Source organism: Microcaecilia unicolor, chromosome 5, assembly GCF_901765095.1.
Source record: "Microcaecilia unicolor chromosome 5, aMicUni1.1, whole genome shotgun sequence".
Lineage (NCBI taxonomy): Eukaryota > Metazoa > Chordata > Amphibia > Gymnophiona > Siphonopidae > Microcaecilia > Microcaecilia unicolor.
Window position 1 is genome coordinate 27,703,957 of NC_044035.1, and position 19,423 is coordinate 27,723,379.

Consider the following 19,423-nt stretch of genomic DNA (forward strand, 5'->3'; position numbering starts at 1 on the left):
CCAAATACTATAATGAAAATAAAATTATTTTTTTTTCTACCTTTGTTGTCTGGTGACTGTTTTTCTGATCATGCTGGCCCAGTATCCGATTCTGCTGCTATCTGTCCTCTTAACTCCATTTCCAGGGCTTCCTTTCCATTTATTTCTTTCCTCCTTTCTTCTTCATTTCTGGTCCTCAGCTTCTGCCTATTTTCTTCATCCATATGCAGTTTTTCTCCTCTCTTCCTTTTCCCTCATCTCATCTCCTTCCTCACTCTTCTCTCCCCTCCACCCATGTCCAGCATTTCTTCTCTCTCCCCTCCTCTCTCCTGCATGCACCCATGTCCAGCAGTGACCCTCCTCTCCCCTGCCCTGCATGCACCCATGTCCAGCAGTGACCCTCCTCTGCCCTGCCCTGCATGCACCCAGATGTCTAGCAGTGACCCTCCTCTCCCCTGCATGCACCCATATGCAGCAGTGACCCTCCTTTCCCCTGCCCTGCATGCACCCATACCCAGCGACCCTCCTCTGCCCTACCCTGCATGCACCCAGATGTCCAGCAGTGACCCTTCTCTCCCCTGCATGCACCCATGTCCAGCAGTGACCCTCCTCTCCTCTGCCCTGCCCTACATGCACCCAGATGTCCAGCAGTGACCCTTCTCTCCCCTGCATGCACCCATGTCCAGCAGTGACCCTCCTCTCCCCTGCCCTGCATGCACCCATACCCAGCGACCCTCCTCTGCCCTACCCTGCATGCACCCAGATGTCCAGCAGTGACCCTTCTCTCCCCTGCATGCACCCATGTCCAGCAGTGACCCTCCTCTGCCCTGCCCTGCATGCACCCATGTCCAGCAGTGTACCCTCCTCTCCCCTGCCCTGCATGCACCCATTTCCAGCGACCCCCTCCATCCACCCATGCCCAGCAGTGACTCTCTTTTCCCCCCTGCCACCCCCTCCCGAGTTGTTTTATGAAATTCTTCTTCTCCTCCCTCCCTCCCGATCCAGTCCCTCACCGCGCGCCCGCTTGTTTTTTAAATTCTTCACTTCCAGCGCCGAGTCGCCGACTGTCCTGAGTCCTCCCTTGCCGATTCGCACTTCAAAATGGCCGCCGAGATTTCAGCCGAAGTCTCGCGAGGCCGCCTCTGGAAGTCTCAGCGGCCATTTTTAAAGCGCAAATCGGCAAGGGAGGACTCAGGACAGTCGGCGACTCGGCGCTGGAAGCGAAGAATTTAAAAAACAGACAGTGAGGCGGATCCGGAGGGAGGGAGGAGGGAGGGAGGAGAGCCAGAGCCGGCTCGCTATTTGCAACAACCGGCTTGCAAGCCGGAAGAAAATTTAACAACCGGCTCTTGCGAGCCGGTGCGAGCCGGCTCCAGCACACAGCATTCCCACCCCGCGTAATTCCTGGCGCCCCATCACCCATGAAATGCTGCACCTACTGTGATTGGCACTCGGGTATGTGTGTGCCACTGAATATGAGGCAGGATTGCTCAGGGCCACATTCTCATTGCCCTTTTTTGCAGCTTTATGTATTGGCGAGTTGACCATCCAATCCAAAATTAATGCCAGGGGCAGGCTGCATCTGGATGACATCTCCATTGCACAAGAACAAATCAGCATCTGCATTTCCAGGTCAAAAACAGACCAGAATGCTGAGAATGGAAAGGGCCACACTATCACCTTACATGGTGTCCCAAATCTGCTTACTTGCCCACTGGCCAACTTTCGGTCCTACTTGAAAGCATGACCACTAGGAGGCCAGGCTCTTCTGCTGCACCAAGATGCCAGCCCCCTTACCAAGTTTCAGTTTGTGGCAGTTTTTCATAAAGCTCTCTGCAAGGCTGTTCGTCTCTGGTCTGACATTATCTCTCAAATACAGGTGGGTGGATTCAAGACTGTGTTCCCAAGGAGTAAACAAGGTGAATCACAAAATTGGGATGTGGATTGAGCACCTCAGCAAAGTGAAGATCTGGCACAGTTGAACTTCCCCTCTCATCCCAGGATACTACAGGCAGGACACATTTCATCTGTCAGATTTTGCACAGGATCTGCTCATTAATTACTTCAAGGAGGCCTTGGAGAGACATTGCTAATGGGGATGTGAGGTTGGACCCATAGAATGCTTCACAACCCTTGATTGTGGTGGAGGCACCAAAGCCTAGAAACTGCTAGAGGTGCTGGGAAAGTGGGAGAAAGGGAGTTCAGCCCCTCGAGGCAAGGACAGGTGCACCCACTGGCTATGGATTGACCACCTCGCTGGCTCTAACGGCAGGTGGAATTCTAGACTGGGGTGAAGTCAGAAAGCAGACACTGCAGCCAAGCTGGAGAAGGAGGTATGGCTGGCCGCTGCTTCCTAGCTGGAAAGGCATGGTGGGGAGAAACCATCTACAACACAGAACTCAAGGCTCGGGTGCTTCCTAGGGGGTTATGATATTCTGTATTAATAAAGCTGTGGCCATTTATTCCCAAAGCTTGCCTCTTGCCCAGTTATTGTGTGCCTTCCGTATGTAGGCCGGGAGTGAGGGTGTGTGTGGCCTGCCTATGTTAAACTGGAAATGAGATAGTCAGCCTTAAAAACCCAGATATTCAATGCCAGTGCCCAGACGTGGCCCAGCATCGAACATCCATGCATAACGCCAGTAGCCTACCAAGGGCAGGGAGGTGGGGGCGGTCTGCCCCGGATGCAAGCCACAAGGGTGTGCATGGGACAGTTGAACAGCTGTTGGCTCTGCCGTTCCCTGCCCCCTCTGATGTTACTTCCTGTTCTGGGCTGGGCACTGGCAAACCTGACAACCGTGCGACTGTTCCGTGCACTCCCGTGCTAGGAGGAAGGGTGCTGGGGTGATGCATTTTGCGGGGTGATGTGCCTTGGGGACTGACATGCCTCTGGCATGCCACTGGATAATGCCGGTGGTGGCCAAAAAAACACGACCGCTGCAGGCTGAATATTTACCCTTTTAGACTTTTTGTACCTCCCTAAGCAGGGGAAAGTTTAGGTCCTAATCTCAACAGAATAATAATAATTATTATTATTAGCATTTGTATGGCGCTACCAGACGCACGCAGCGCTGACCACCTGAGACAAAGAGACAGTCCCTGCTCAAAAGAGCTTACAATCTAAATAATACAGACAGACAAGACAGTTACGGGTGAGGGAGTGATGGGAGCTAAAAAGCAGCAGTGAAAAGGTGGGTTTTCAGCATAGATTTGAAAACAGGTAGAGATGGAGCTAGACATATAGGTCCAGGAAGTCTATTCCAGGCAAAAGGTGCCGTGAGAGAAAAGGAGCGAAGCCTGGAGATAGCAATGGAGGAGAAGGGGGACGACAATTAGGCAGAGATGCACAAGGCATTTCAGCAACATTTTTGGAACTCACTATTTTATTTGCCCATGATGGTAAATACATTATTATTTTTCTAGAAATAATGTTACAGTCCTTCTTTTGGAGTGAATCAACCTCATTGAATACATGCATATAGTGACCAAGATAAATATGCAATGATTAAAACAAACCTAACCTAAAAATAACCTTGATACATATTCAATTCCTCGTGCAGTAAGCCAGACTAATTTTTCAGAAAACTGGCATTTAAAATCTAGGAAACTATAAAACCATCAATAGAAGGGATGCACCCCAATGGGCTGTAGGAGACCTTTTGGGTAGTGGATGCATATGATTAACAAAGAACCCTGCCAATTAAGAGCTAATAAGCACTACATTTCAATCACCACCAATCTCAGCGCACATTGCTCTGCCAGCAGGGAGGCTGTTTGCTGGAAACACATATCAGTGCTGCCTTTGTACCTTCGCACACCTACAGACCGGATCTATAAATCCCCCACTAAGCAAATGGTGATTGAAGCATGAAAAACGTTTGGATAGCTGCTCTCTTGATACAATGCCGAAATCAACAAAATAATGAAGTTTAGTCATTAGGGCTGTTTACCATTTACATCCTTATTTCAAAGTGGAACTAGGGGACTGCCAGTAATGAAATCTGATGATCAGCTCTGCAGCATGGCACGGAGAGCTAAAACTGTGAATATTCCTGTAGCAGGTCCGGATTACAGTTATGCCGTAATGAAACTACCAAAGGAGGTGGTTATGCTAGCCTACAGAAGCAAAAACGTCAGAGAGGTTGGTGGTATCTTGAAGATTAACAGATTTGTGGAAGGATAAGCTTTTTGAAGACAAATATAGTTTGGTGATCTGAGATTAATACTCAAAAGTTAACTGCAACTTTTTTTACACTTAAAAACTATATTATGCTGTTTTTCCAAGACTTTGTATAGCTCTGAGCCCTCCCTAAATTCAGTAGCAGTCTGAACTAATGTACAATTTGTTTTCTAAGGACAGATCAGTGTGTGTGTGTGTGTGTTAACCTACCCCCTTCTTAACTCATGAACCTGACTGTAACTCACCTTGAGCATGGATTTGAAAAACAATAAATCAAAATCCACAGATTCACGTGGAGGGGAATTTTCGAAAGGGACGTCCACGTTGCTATTTGGACGTCCTTGCAAAACGTCCCGATCCGGGGCGGGGAAACCCGTATTTTCAAAACAAGATGGACGTCTATCTTTCGTTTCGAAAATACCGTCAGGGACGTCCAAACCCTTAAATTTGGTCGTTCTTAGAGATGGACGTCCCTAGACATGGTTATCTCTGATTTTCAGTGATTTTTAAAACCAAGGACATCCATCTCAGAAATGACCAAATGCAAGCCATTTGGTTGTGGGAGAAGCCAGCATTTGTAATGCACTGGTCCCCCTGACATGCCAGGACACCAACCGGGCACTGCAGTGGACTTCATAAATTGCTCCCAGGTACATAGCTCTCTTACCTTGTGTGCTGAGCTCCCAACCCCCTCACCCCCCCCCAAACCCACTACCCACAACTGTACACCACTACCATAGCCCTTACGGGTGAAGAGAGGCACCTAGATGTGGGTACAGTGGGTTTCTGGTGGGTTTTGGAGGGCTCACTGTTTCCTCCACAAACATAACAGGTAGGGGGGTGGGGCTGGGTCCACCTGTCTGAAGTGCACTCACCCACTATATATATATATATATATATATAAGTATCGCATATCAATTAAAATGAGTTTATCTTGTTGGGCAGACTGGATGGGTCATACAGGTCTTTATCTGCCATCACTTACTATGTTACAATGAAAACATAATATTGAAGCACTACCCCCTACTGGTACCAATGCAGTTGCACCGAATAGCAGCAGATATTGAACTAGCCACCAGACTCTCCTGGCCAGTTAAATCACTTTGAATATCAAACCCAGTAGTTTTTAAAGGCACCTATGCTTAAAAATGCCCAGTTTCAGTGTCTGCAGTCTATCTTCTTAATTGATACATAACTCTCCTGCCTATAAAGATATAACACTGGCTCCAGATAAAGAGCATATTTTCCAAGCAATGATATGTGGACGGACGAACAGACAGACAGACTGACCCTTAACAATAGGTGCATCACCTGATGTGAAACATGTCTAAAACTCTCACTTTTTGCTAATTAGAAAGCATATCCACAGTACTTACTAAGGCAATTAGGCTACATTAATGCCCAATCTATCTCTTGCGGTAGAAAGGATATCAGAGTGCTTTTGTATACTTGGAGAGATTGAGTACAATTCTCAGTTAAATGTGACAGTCCTATGTACTTCTATTTCCTATAACTCACTTCTGTTGCTGGGAGAGTGACTCTTGATCTAACAGCACTTCAGCTGGTTTGACCTTTCTGCCAAACCCTGTGTGATAGAGCTGGAAAGGCGTTGTCAACATGGTTATATGCTAATTCAACCCTTTTGTGAGCATGTTGCTGTAAGTTCTGTTTATGTGGGTGTGCTTTTATGGCATATCAGAAGAGGGCATGAATTTATTTGTTATTATTATTATTTGCAACGCTTATACCCTCCCACTCATTAGCAGGTTCAAAGCGGCTTACATAGTACAACAAGTTAACAAAGTAATATAGAATGGATGTAACTGTAATATAGTAAACTAGTAAAAAAGGCCCGTTTCGTTATGAAATGAAACGGGCGCTAGCAAGGCAATCCCCCACCCTCCCTCGCTGTCTCGGTCTGTCCCTTCCGAGATCCAGACCCCCCTCCCACCCAGTTCAAGGCCACCCTCCCAGTTCAAGGCCTCCCAGCCTCCCACCCACCCAGTTCAATGCCCCCACCCAGTTCAATGCCCCCTCACGCCCCTCGCACCGAGTTCCAGACTCCGCCCTCCCTCCGATTTCAACACCCCCCCCTTTGGCGTTACAGACCCCTGGACCCCCCTGCCATGACCCTGTCGACCCCCCCCCTTCCCGGCGAAAAACGTCCCCCGCCGCCGTTGTGTACCTGTGCTGACGGGGGATCCCAACTCCCGACAGCTGAAGCTTTGTTGTCATCTGTGCCAGCATTGCTTGTTGAATGATCATCTGTTCAAGTTTCTGTGCGTGCGTCTGACGTCAGACGCATGCACAGAAACGAACAGATGATCATTCATCAAGCAACACCGCGCAGCCAAGAATAGGACTTCGGCTGTTGGGGGTTGGGGTCCCCCGTCAGCACAGGTACACGACGGCGGCGGGGGAGTGTTTTCGTCGGAAAGGGGGGGTCGACAGGGTCATGGCAAGGGGGTCCAGGAGGGGGGGGGGGGTTGAAATCGGAGGGAGGGCGGAGTCTGGAACTCAGTGGGAGGGGCGTGAGGGGGATCACGTCACTGATGGTGCCTAGCAGACCACAGGAGCCACCGTCCCAGGCAGGATAGAACGTTGGAGGTGAGTATTATTATATAGGACAAAGAGGTGGTCGTTTAGATATGGATAGGTATGATGGGCAAGGAAGGAGGATGGTAGAGGTAGGGGAATGAGAGGAGGGCGTGTATTGGGATTAGTGTATTGTTTCATGTGGGAAATGTAATGGAGGGTTATGAAGAGGGATGTATTAGAGGATGTAGGGGGGTAGGAAGAGGGATGTACTCGAAAGGATTAAGTAGGGGAGCATATTCCAGGTACTGTTTTCATGGTCTGATCTGGTAGTGCAGATGGACTCGTAGTTTAAGTCAGGTCATTGGTGTAGGCTTGTTTGAAGAGGTAAGTTTTTAGCAGCTTCCGGAAAGGTTTATAGTCATTGACTGTTCGAATGGATCTTGGTAAAACATTCCAGAGTTGGCTGCCTATGACGGAGAAGTTGGATGCCTAATAATTTAGGAAATATGAGGAGTAAAATTGAGACATTTGAAAACTTGATTAGACTTTTTATCTTCGCTTCTTGAATTTTCCATGGATATTAACAGTCCCACCTAGAGATATGCTGAAAGTTATTTTAGGGATGTTTTGGGTGTTGCTGAAGAGAATTTACCAACTTTTGCACAGGTTTATTATTTATCATCTAACCCATTAGAGAGACAGAATAATTTGGAGCAAATAAAGTTTCTTTAAATGTTTCAGCTATATTGGAACTTTCAGATACAGAGACGGCCACAGTGGCAACTTTGGTTGCTTCTGTGGCATTAACATCGGATAAAAGCTCCCCCTGTTTCTCACCTAACTGTCATTGAAACGCCTCCGTGTTTCACTTATATATATATATATATATACTGATGTTCGCCAACATTTGCTTATTTCTGATCTGAAGAAGGGTTACATTTGAAAGCTAATCAAAAAGTGTATTGTTAGTCCAATAAGAAGGTATCATCAGCTTAGGAGTGGAGGAGTAGCCTAATGATTTGTAGTAGTAGTAATAGTGGTTAGTGCAGCAGACTTTGATCCTGGGGAACTGGGTTGATTCCCCATTGCCCCAGGTACAAAATAAGTACCTGAATATATGTAAACCACTTTGAATGTAGCTGCAAAAACCTCAGAAAGGCAGTATATCAAGTCCCATTTCCCTTTCCCTATTTGAGATTCCACATGGAATGTTGCCACTATTGGAGATTCTACATGGAATGTTGCTACTATTGGAGAATCTACATGGAATGTTACTACTATTGAGATTCTGTTGCTACTATTGGAGATTCTAGATGGAACGTTGCTACTATTGGAGATTCTAGATGGAATGTTGCTACTATTGAGATTCAGTTGCTACTATTTGAGATTCTACATGGAATGTTGCTATTCCACTAGCAACATTCCATGTAGAAGCCTGCCCTCGCAGATCAGCAACACGGACGCATTGCTGATCTGCAAGGGCAGGCTTCTACATGGAATGTTGCTAGTGGAGGAGTAGCCTAGTGGTTAGTGCAGTGGACTCTGATTCTGGGGAACTGGGTTCAATTCCCACTGCAGCTCCTTGTGACTCTGGGCAAGTCACTTAACCCTCCATTGCTCCTGGTACAAAATAAGTACCTGTATATATGTAAAACCGCTTTGAATGTAGTTGCAAAATACCACAGAGAGGCGGTTTATCAAGTCCCATTTCCCTTTCCCCCTTTCCCTTATGACATCACAATATGAGAAGTGAGCCAAGTATCAGGCAATCAAGCCATTGTGACATCACTGATGAGGTTGGCTCTTATTGGTGGAATGAGTGGAGGAGTAGCCTAGTGGTTAGTGCAGTGGACTCTGATTCTGGGGAACTGGGTTCAATTCCCACTGCAGCTCCTTGTGACTCTGGGCAAGTCACTTAACCCTCCATTGCCCCAGGTACAAAATAAGTACCTGTATATATGTAAAACCGCTTTGAATGTAGTTGCAAAATACCACAGAGAGGCGGTATATCAAGTCCCATTTCCCTTTCCCCCTTTCCCTTATGACATCACAATATGAGAAGTGAGCCAAGTATCAGGCAATCAAGCCATTGTGACATCACTGATGAGGTTGGCTCTTATTGGTGGAATGAGTGGAGGAGTAGCCTAGTGGTTAGTGCAGTGGACTCTGATTCTGGGGAACTGGGTTCAATTCCCACTGCAGCTCCTTGTGACTCTGGGCAAGTCACTTAACCCTCCATTGCCCCAGGTACAAAATAAGTACCTGTATATATGTAAAACTGCTTTGAATGTAGTTACAAAATACCACAGAAAGGTGGTATATCAAGTCCCATTTCCCTTATGTTTTTTCTATGATTTTATTTCTATTTATTACCTTTGAAAGTGGACTAACACAGCTACCACATCACTTTTTCTCTTTATAATGATGTAACTCTCTTCCTATTTGAAGATTGATTTTTAAAATTGATTGTAAACCACTCAGATGGCACTGTCGATAGGTATATCAAGTAAGAAAGAAACTTGAAACTTCACGGCGGTCAGCGTTTAAAATAACCACTGACTGTTGCTGGGTGAATACAGGTAGATATACAGATCTCAGCTATATTAGTTATAGGTTAATCAACAATTTATGCCACAAATGCATTTGACAGTAGATTTATAAGAAGTCTGCACCAGCTGTCATTCATTGCGGATGACACTAAATATTTTAAACTCAATTATTTCAAGCACTTATCACCCTAAGCCACTTGTACACTTTTGGAAACAGTTCAATTATACTAGAAGATGTCTCAATAGGGCTGCATCCCATAACTTAATTTAAACCTGAGAAGACACAGGCTTGTAATATCAAAACATAATAATATCCCCTAAAGTGTTCTAATTCTCTGTATAATGTGATAGGCAAAATAATTAGGTACCACAATTTAGCACATGCTCTTCATCAGTGTTTTAGGGCAAATAATTACCTTATTAATCTGTATTAATAAAAACAGGTAAATACCTCTGAAGTCTCCTTTTCTATTGCAGTTTATAAATACACCAGAGGAATATCGTGAAGAAAGCACGTTATAGAAACATCAGGCCCAATCATGTAATACAGCAAATAGTAACCTATCCTATATAATAATTCTCACCTCCAACGTTCTAATCTTGCTGCCTCAGACCGTGGCTCCTTCGGAGTTGGTCTGCTAGGCTCCGTAGATCGCTGACGTCACCGGAAAAGAGACACCAGATTGGCTCGGTGATAAGGAGCAGGAGCAGAGCTTTCACTCCGAGTGTCAGGAGCTCCCTCCCTCCCTCCCAGATCCCTGAATTTCAGGGTCTCCCTCCCACTTCCAGGATCCTCCCTCCATCCCTCCTTCCCTCCCAGTTCAAGGATACCCCCTCGCTCATAGTTCCAGGATCGTCGTGCCTCCCTTCCTCCCTCCCTCCCGTCCACTGCCAGCCCCCCTCCTTACGAATTTTTGAAGTCTCACTTACCCAGTCGGGGTTACAGCGTACGGCAGCAGCAGCATCGGTAAACGGCGTACAAGCTCGGGCCGTCTCTGTCTCTCAGCTCTGGTCCCGCCCTTGCGGAAACAGCAAATGAGGGCGGGACCAGAGCTGAGAGACAGAGACGGCCCGAACCGGGGGAGGGGGGCTGTTGGATCACTTCGGGGGGTGGTGGAGGGGGGAACAGAGGCGACCTGGGGGAAAACCTTGCTAGCGCCCATTTCATTGTGCTCAGAAACGGGCCTTTTTTACTAGTTAATTTATAAATCTCTTCCTGGGTGCTCAAGAGGAAGAGTCCGATACTACAAAACAAGAACAATAATCTTAATCTGGCCAATGTTCAAAGCGAGTTAACTGGACAGGAACGGCCGCTGACAGGTTAACTCACTTATATGCAACGAGTTGGTCATTTTCGGTGACCCTTAACCAGTCAGCACCGCTGAAAATGATCAGTTAGTGCTGAAGTGGAAGCCTGCTATATGGGGTTGTTCTGGGGTGTTTCAGGGGAAGAGTTTGGTTAGCTCCCAATATTCAGAGCTAACCAGCTATGTTTAGCATATAAATAGGACCACAAAAATCTCCGGGGTAAAACTCCTGGTTCTTAATTATTGATTTTTGGCATAAAAATCCTTCCTGTTTATCCTTTATCTTTCAGTGTTTGCGTGCTTAATATATTTTCAAACCCAAACCATAAACAGTTTCCATGTCTAGAAGGGAGTCAGAAGGGGTCTAGATGTTGGGAGGATTGGGTGGGCATGTTGGGGGAGGGGATCAGAAGGTAGGTTGATACCATCAGGGGTGGGGGCCAAGGGGTGAATGCATGGCTGCTGTTGAGAGCAGTGATATCAAAAAGTGCTCCGAGATCAAAGTGGGATAGTACTGCATGTTTTTTCCCCATGTGCTGCTTTTTGACATCTCTGCTCTCATTGTACATGATGGAGGGACATACGTGTGCAGTCCTGCACCTATGTTGCAAGAGACTCAAGTTTTGGCAAAGCCTCTTGTAAAATATTATGGAAATTCTCTTTGTCCTGACCTACACATGTGAATTCCCCTTTCCATGTACTATTTTAAAATCCGCCTCTTAATGTGTCTTGATGTGTAGGTTTACATGCATCAAATTGTCATTGTACATACTAAAATTTGTAAGATGTGTTTCCAAATCAAAAGTGTACTAAGGAATGTGCATAACTAGTTTGTACATAAGTACATAAGTATTGCCACACTGGGACAGACCAATGGTCCATCAAGCCCAGCATCCTGTTTCCAACAGTGGTCAATGCAGGTCACAATTACCTGTCAAGATCCCAAAATATTATAAAATACATGTATATGCGCTAATCCTGCTCCTGCCCCACAAGACTATTCACATATGTGAATGGCAGTTCTGTAACAGGAGTCCTGGTAAGATCCTATTCTAGAAAGGAAAGGAAGTGCCTACTTTCCATTATAGAATACAAGCCTAAGCAGGTATACGCGTGCTTAGAATTTAGGCATGCCAGCCCTAGAGTGGTGTAATGGTGCATGTCTATATGGCGATGGTATGTGCATATTAGAGCTGCAAGAAATCACGAATTGTAATAGTGATTAATCGTGCGATTAAAAATGTTTTTCACAATTAATTGCACAATTAAAAGTTGCCTGCCAGTATGTTATTTCTGCATCTCCCTCCCTCCTCTTTGCCCCTCTTGATTCAACATCTCTTCCTCTCTCATCTCCCACCCCTACAGGTCCAGCATCTCTCCCTCTCTCCTCCCCTTTCTATGGACACCATCTCCCTTCTTTGTTCCATCCCCTATTTTGGGTGCTTGTCTCCACCCTCCCATCCCTTCCCTTCCTCTGCACTCTGATATCCCTCAATCTCCCCCCCCCCCCCCAGACTACAGTTCTTTCTCTTCTTAATTCCAAGGGTCCTGGCATCTCTGCCTGTCTCTCCCCTCCCCCCTGCACTCAGGTATCTCACCTTGCCTCCCCACCACCTCCCCCCTCCCCCCCACACATAGTCTGCTTGCTTCATTCTCTTGTGGGTCCTGACATCTCAGCCTGTCTGTTATGTTTTCCAGTCACTTTCTTTTATTGTGTATATGATATGTCAATTTTATGAGAACTTACTTGGATGTGCAAAATGCTGTTCTACACACCAGTAGCTTATATATTTACTAGAGATGTGAAACCCAAAAATCCCATGTTGGGTAGTTGTCCATGTCATTTCCAGGATTGTTCCATTTTAGAGAGAATTTTCTTTCTGAAAGGATATGCACTGTTAGCAAATAGAGCCGGATTATATCAATCGTGCTCAAAAATGAATGCCGGAAAAGATCGGCGCTAAGCGCAGTTCTTAAAGGGCATACAGCTTTTATAGAATCATGCTTAGCACTGATTCCTGCACCCATATTTTTAGTGCCAGACTTACACCCATTGGTGTAGCTATGGGGGGGGGCATGGGGGTCTGGGCCCCTGGTTTGTCTGGCAGGGGTGTTTGTCCAGCGCTGATCTCTGTCTCTCCACCACATTACCTGCCCTGCTCTTCCCCTCACATCGCGTGCATGCTCGTTTTAGTAACACAAATAGAGAGGGTAATACAGCATACATAGAAAGTATACAGACAAAAAAAAGCAACACTGGGCATTCAAGACTGGGACAATTGAAGTTCTTTATTAATGACCCGACACAGGCCGTGTTTCGGCGTTAGACAACGCCTGCTTCAGGGGTCAAAGAGAAACACTGTAAAATGCACGTGGTGTAGATTCAATGCCCCAACACGTAATATAAATAATCGCTTTTATGCACACGAGAAGGCTCCTCACAGAGCTTTATTTTCGCAAGTGCGGCGAACAGCAATTATTTATATTACATGTTGGGGCATTGAATCAACACCACGTGCATTTTACAGTGTTTCTCTTTGACCCCTGAAGCAGGCGTTGTCTAACGCCGAAACACGGCCCGTGTCGGGTCATTAATAAAGAACTTCAATTGTCCCAGTCTTGAAGGCCCAGTGTTGCTTTTTTGTCTGCATGCTCGTTTTAGTGAAACTGAGTGTGTATGCGATGAGAGGAGAAGACCTGGGCAGGCAATGCGGCGGAGACCAGTGCCTGACAAATGCTTCAGCTGGTCGGGGATCCCACCAGCCAAGGTATGTGAGGCAGCGGCAGGGAGGCAGGGAGGGAGTGGTGTGGAGGCAGGCCAAAATGTGCCCCCCCCCCCCCCCACACACACACTTTGGGCTCTGGACCCCATCCATGTTGAGGTTTTGCTATGCCACTGCTTACATCTGCTGAAACCAGGTGTAAATGATGGTGCTCAAGTTGAGCATGCTGAGTCCGTATTCTATAACTACACATGCAACGTTTTGGAAAGCACTATGGGAGCGCAACCAGATATGCGAGCAAATTCTAATGTGTGCCAATTAACTTCAGTAATTGGTTGTTAGCACTCAATTATTGATGGTTAGTAGCTCATTAGCCAATTAATTTGCGTGCGCGCCTCGGGAGTGCGCCCAAATTTAGGTGCTCAAATCTTGGAACCACATATAGAATCTGGGGGTAGTGTGCACTCTCTGTGAATAGTGCACACTTTCTGCAAACAGTGCACACTTTTCTGAAAGAGTACGTTCTCTTTTGGAAGAGTGCTCACTATTGACGTCAATGAAAAAAAAACATGCAATTTCATGTGTCTTTCAGCTTGTTTTCCTTGATGACATTTCTTATGTTGTTTCAAATGAATGCACATAGCTAAATAATATCCCCACTGTAAATATTATCTGATAAGCAGATTTTCTTTTTGAAACCCAGAACTCCGGGGAGGTGAAGCTGCACAGTGGTGGTCCGCATCCTACATTGTCTGGTCACTCCAGTGCAATGCCTACCAGGCTTCCCATCCACGTTAGTTTGAGGAAATACCTTAGCAATTCATTCAATTATATTAAATACCCATTAAATAAATGCTAATTCTTCCCTTGGGTTATTTCAATTATACTAGACAGTATAATTGTTTCTCAAACTAATCATGATTCTCTTTCCTGTTCTGCCTTCAGGTAATTCTGATTCTGACCAAGCTGTATGACTACAACCTGGGGAGCATCACCGAGAGCTCACTGTGGAGGTACGTAGATAAATTGAGTTACTAATTATCAACTTACTTAAACATGAACTCTGCAGAACAGCTATTTTGCTGAAATTAATTGGATTCCGTCCATGCATTGCGGCTGACAGCAGCCCTGTTCCCTTAGTCATCACTTGTCCTCTGACAACAGTCAGAGTTAATTGCCTGTGTGAGATCTGAATGTCTTCTTCAACTGATATTCTCTTTCAAATTTAGATATTAAGCCCTAAGGGGGGGGGGGGGGATATAACAATTGGACTGTAGTAGGTTGGAATATAAGTGTTGCTACAATAGTAGAAAATGCAAGAACATGTGAAGGGACATTTTTGATATGAATTTCAAATGGCGAAATACATTGTTTATCGGAAAACATTTAAAAATACAAGCCTATCATGGAAGAAAGAACTAAATGTTTTGTGAGATTTGAAAATACAAAAAAAATGTTTAGAACGAGGACTCGTTGCAAACGTCATAGACGTTTGGAGATGCACGTCTCTGCCAATCGGAAATGCACTACGCAAAATGTGCAATGGTGGTACTGGTCGCTGCATTGAGAAAACATCTGTGGCCATGAAATATAAGTGTTGCTACAATAGTAGAAAATGCAAGAACATGTGAAGGGACATTTTTGATATGAATTTCAAATGGCAAAATAAATTGTTTATCGGAAAACATCTAAAAATACAAGCCTATCATGGAAGAAAGAACTAAACTACCACTACTACTTCTGTACAATATAACATAGAAGGACAGTCCCTGCTCAAGGAGCTTACAATCTAAAGGACAAATTGGGGCAGTCCAGATTTCCTGAATAGGTATAAAGGTTAGGTGCCGAAAGCAACATTGAAGAGGTGGGCTTTGAGCAAGGATTTGAAGATGGGTAGGGAGGGGGCTTGGCGTAAGGGCTCAGGAAGTTTATTCCAAGCATAGGGTGAGGCGAGGCAGAAAGGGCGGAGCCTGGAGTTGGCGGTGGTGGAGAAGGGTACTGAGAGGAGGGATTTGTCCTGTTTTCTGAGATTTGAAAATACCAAAAAAAAAAATGTTTAGAACGAGGACTCACTGCAAATGTCATAGACGTTTGGAGATGCACGTCTCTTTCAATCGGAAATACACTACACAAAACGTGCAATGGTGGTAGTGGTCCCCGCATTGAGAAAACATCTGTGGCCATGGCAGGATGTTCCCTCCATGTGAAAAATTTGCATATATACCTCTGCACATAGTCATGTCTCTTCAAAGGGAGTCAAACGTCAGTGTGTCAGAGACAGAGCTCCTGGTCCTCCTGTGCCTCAAGCACAGGAGAGAAATCTTTGAAGACCACCACCACTTGCCTCTTCCCTCCCCACCAATGCCTCCATAAGGACATGGAGATCCATCAGAACCGTCCTGGCAAGGTGAGTGTGAAGCACTGCCCCACAGCATCACAGCACCACTCATGTGTAAGCACCATACATAGGCAACTTAACATACAGTGAGGTCCCTTTGTTGTTGCAATACATGTTATTGATGTTCCAATTTTTCTTCACCCAACATGTAATTAAACTCTGGAATTCATTGCCGGAGAACGTGGTGAAGGCAGTTAGCTTGGCAGAGTTTAAAAAGAGGTTAGACGGTTTCCTAAAGGACAAGTCCATAAGCCGCTACTAAATGGACTTAGGAAAAATGCACAATTCCGGGAATAACATGTATAGAATGTTTGTACGTTTGGGAAGCTTGCCAGGTGCGCTTGGCCTGGATTGGCCGCTGTCGTGGATAGAATGCTGGGCTCGATGGACCTTTGGTCTTTTCCCAGTGAGGCATTACTTATGTACTTATAAAATATAATAACAAAACTGGTGAAATCAGAACATCCAGAATATCCAGTGACAAGTAATCATGCCCCCCCCACACTAACCATTCAGTGTTAAAATGAGGGGCTGCACATATCTGGAACCTCTCCACCACAGCATCGTTCTTCATGCCTACATACCGATGGGAACATTGGCAGTAGCTTACTAAAGTAGAAGAAGCCACCCAATACACACCTGCTTTACAACACTGCCCATTCCCACCTCCCAGCAACAATGCACATGTTGCAAAGAAAGGCCACCAAGCCATCCTCTGTCCCCATGGTCACCTCAGCTCACCCAGCACATGTGCCTGTGCAATGCATACCCACAGATATATTCAGGGCACAAGCTGTAGAATCCATATTGGTTATAAAAGAATGGTTCAGGCTTTTATAGGCCCCGGACCAGCAAATAGCGGGAAAATACCCCTACAACACGCATGACAAATCATTTCAGTTCATACAAAACATACACAATAATTCTAGTTTTTATTCAGTCCCCTTCCAAAAAGTTTGGTTCTTAAGTTTTTGCATATTTATATGTGTAAAATTTTCGTTCCTCTTAAGCCATTTTCATTAAGAAAATTTGTTTATTTATAGTTCTTATTCTATTCTGGAGAGTACATTTTCTATTCCTATTCAGTTTTCGTTCTGAAAAACCCCCCATTGTTTTTTACTTCTAGTTCTCATGAACTAATGGCCCAAATTATTTGTTCTGATTCTTATGAAAACATCACTGGTAGGCAATAACATTTACACACTGGTTATGAATATGCCAATATTCCTCCTAGCCATTATTCCGTTACTATGTACATATTTTTAATAGCGCATAGTTTTCGGGTGAGCATACACGGGGGCAGTATCTGGGTGGGGTATTGATGGGCACAGATTCACAGACAGAATTGATAGAATGCTGTAAGTTTCATGTGTATCACTGGATACAGACCTGAATGGTCCATCTAGTCTGCCTAGCAGTCACATTCGTTATCAATTCAAGATTTAAATCAACAATGAATGTGATATTATATACTTGATCATGGTATGACTTTGGTGTTTCTGGTCCGCCCGGCTCTGTCCTTATGTTCCAACGACTGGAGTTGCCGTCAAAGCTCACTCCAGCCTATTCAAATCCAACTTGTCATTTGTGGGACACAGATCGTAAAAGTCAGCCTGGCGCTGTCCTCACATTCCAAATTATTGGCGTTTCTGTCAAAGCTCTCTACAGCCCATCCTAAACCGATTTGCTATAAATGGGACTCAGATCATACAAGCCGGCCCAGCACTGGCCTTAGCTGATACAGCCAGAGTTGCCGTCTAAGCACCACTTGACATGCAAACATACATGCAACCCTTTAAGTTTTGTTTTTCATATGATTCATTTTCTAATTAGAGATCTTCTGTGTTCATCACACACCCTTTTTGAAATCCGTCACAGTTTTTTTCCCACCACCTCCCTCGGGAGGTCATTCCAGGCAACCGCTACTCTCTCCATTAAAAAGATTTTTTTTTAATTAGATTTTAATTATACAACAAATTCAAAAGATAAACACAACAGAATAAAATACACAATAAAGCTGAGTTCAATTCATAATGTTAGTCCGCAGTTGAAAGAAAAAGGTCTAAAGATTTCCATTTTTGAAGACCAGTTTTATGACTAAGAATGGAAATTACTGCAGACTGTTCATATTTTTTGTAAAGTAAAATCCAGTTCCACCAAACCACCACATTTACTTGGGCATTGTCTTTCCAGTGCGAAATGACCAGTTTCAATGCAACTGAGACCAAGAAGTCAAACAATAAACTTATCATTTTCTGACGATAGAAAGGAAATGCAAGTGGATTTCCATATGATATATTTGGGTAAAAAAGATTCATCTCATCCAAAAATCTCTTTCAATTTCCCCCAAACATCTGACCAGAATATTACAAGATTAGGACATTCCAACAACAGGTGTACAAGAGTTCCAGTTTTGGTTTTACATGACCAACACAAATCACACCTAGAAGATCCAGACAATTTACTCTTTCTAGGCGTCCAAAGAGCCCTGTGATACATAAAGAAAAGGGATTGTGTTATTGCAGCCGACAAGGAAACCCTTGGGCCATACTACCAAATACAAAACCATTGAGTATCAGACAAGGTATCATTTAGATCCAGTTCCCACACATGTTGTGCGGAACTACGTGACGCAGCAACACGAGACCTCATAGCCTTGTAAAAAGAATTTTCTGACATTACTCCCAAGTCTACCACCCCGCAACCTTTATTCATGTCCTCTAGTTTTGCTACTTTCCCTTCCCCTCACCCTGTCAAGCTAGTATTCTATAAAGGAAAGTAGGCACCTCCATTAGTGTATAACATATGCTCCTACCTAGTGCTCTCTGGTCACCTAGTTATAAACACACAGTCATAGAATTACTGCCATATTGCCAAGCAGCCATGCCTGTCAAAAACGACAGAGAAAAATGGCTTCCGTGTATAGCTTCTCTCCCTTTGCAGCAGGTCATGTGCATCCTTCTATGTCTAGTGAAGCTGTATAAAGTAGCAAATTGTGACTTACACATGACTTTGTGCCCCAGGGAGTGGTCACAGACAGCGGGCACAAACCAGTTCCATTTTAGTAACTTGATATTCCACTATATGCAAAACAGTTAAGTGGTTTACAACCCAGGTTTCCCTGCCTATTACAGATTGCTCATGCCTTTAACCACAGAGAATTCAAACAGAGTAATGAAGCATAGTTAACTTATGCATACACTGTCAAGCTGACATTCAATTCTGTCCCAAACAACCCGACTTTTATAAGGTACACAGTCCAAAAATCACTTATTATTCAGAACTTCATCTTAATTATATTACTTTCTTTCCAGGGATCTTCAGAGTAACTAACAGCATAGACCATTTGGGATCAGCGTCCCATACATTTATGGCGCTGTACACATCGTCATCGATCTGCCCATGCTCATTGAATAGATGTCAAACGATATTTTCAATTTTTTTTAACTTTTTTAAAACTTTTCTTTATCATATCTAAACCACTTATAACTTCTAGTTTTAGCTTTTGAGATGCGTAATCATACTACTTAGCTTTGGCCGCACTTTTTCAACTGAGTCAAACCTCCGCCGACATGGCCAGGTTTCGTCTCCTTCTTCAGGGAAGAGGTTCGCATCTGCTGGTTTGCTCCTGCACATGAAAATATGGCCATTTTTTTCATGTGTAGGAGCAAACCAGGAGATGCGAACCTCTTCCCTGAAGATGGAGATGAAACCTGGCCATGTCAGCAGAGGTTTGACTCGGTTGAAAAAGT

The 19,423-nt window shown here is 44.7% G+C and overlaps 2 protein-coding genes across 2 annotated transcripts in view; both read left to right on the forward strand.

The window, feature by feature from the left end:
- The window catches only part of LOC115471048 (VPS10 domain-containing receptor SorCS1-like), a 370,515-nt gene extending 356,006 nt beyond the window's left edge, over positions 1 to 14,509 (forward strand). The window contains exons 2-3 of the mRNA XM_030204717.1: positions 14,219 to 14,286; positions 14,503 to 14,509. Coding sequence (XP_030060577.1) covers positions 14,219 to 14,286; positions 14,503 to 14,509 — 75 coding nt within the window. The remainder of the gene's footprint in view (positions 1 to 14,218; positions 14,287 to 14,502) is intronic.
- Positions 14,510 to 15,650: 1,141 nt separating this feature from the next.
- The window catches only part of SORCS1 (sortilin related VPS10 domain containing receptor 1), a 588,550-nt gene continuing 584,777 nt past the window's right edge, over positions 15,651 to 19,423 (forward strand). The window contains exon 1 of the mRNA XM_030204718.1: positions 15,651 to 15,680. Within this exon, the coding sequence (XP_030060578.1) occupies positions 15,651 to 15,680 (30 nt within the window). The remainder of the gene's footprint in view (positions 15,681 to 19,423) is intronic.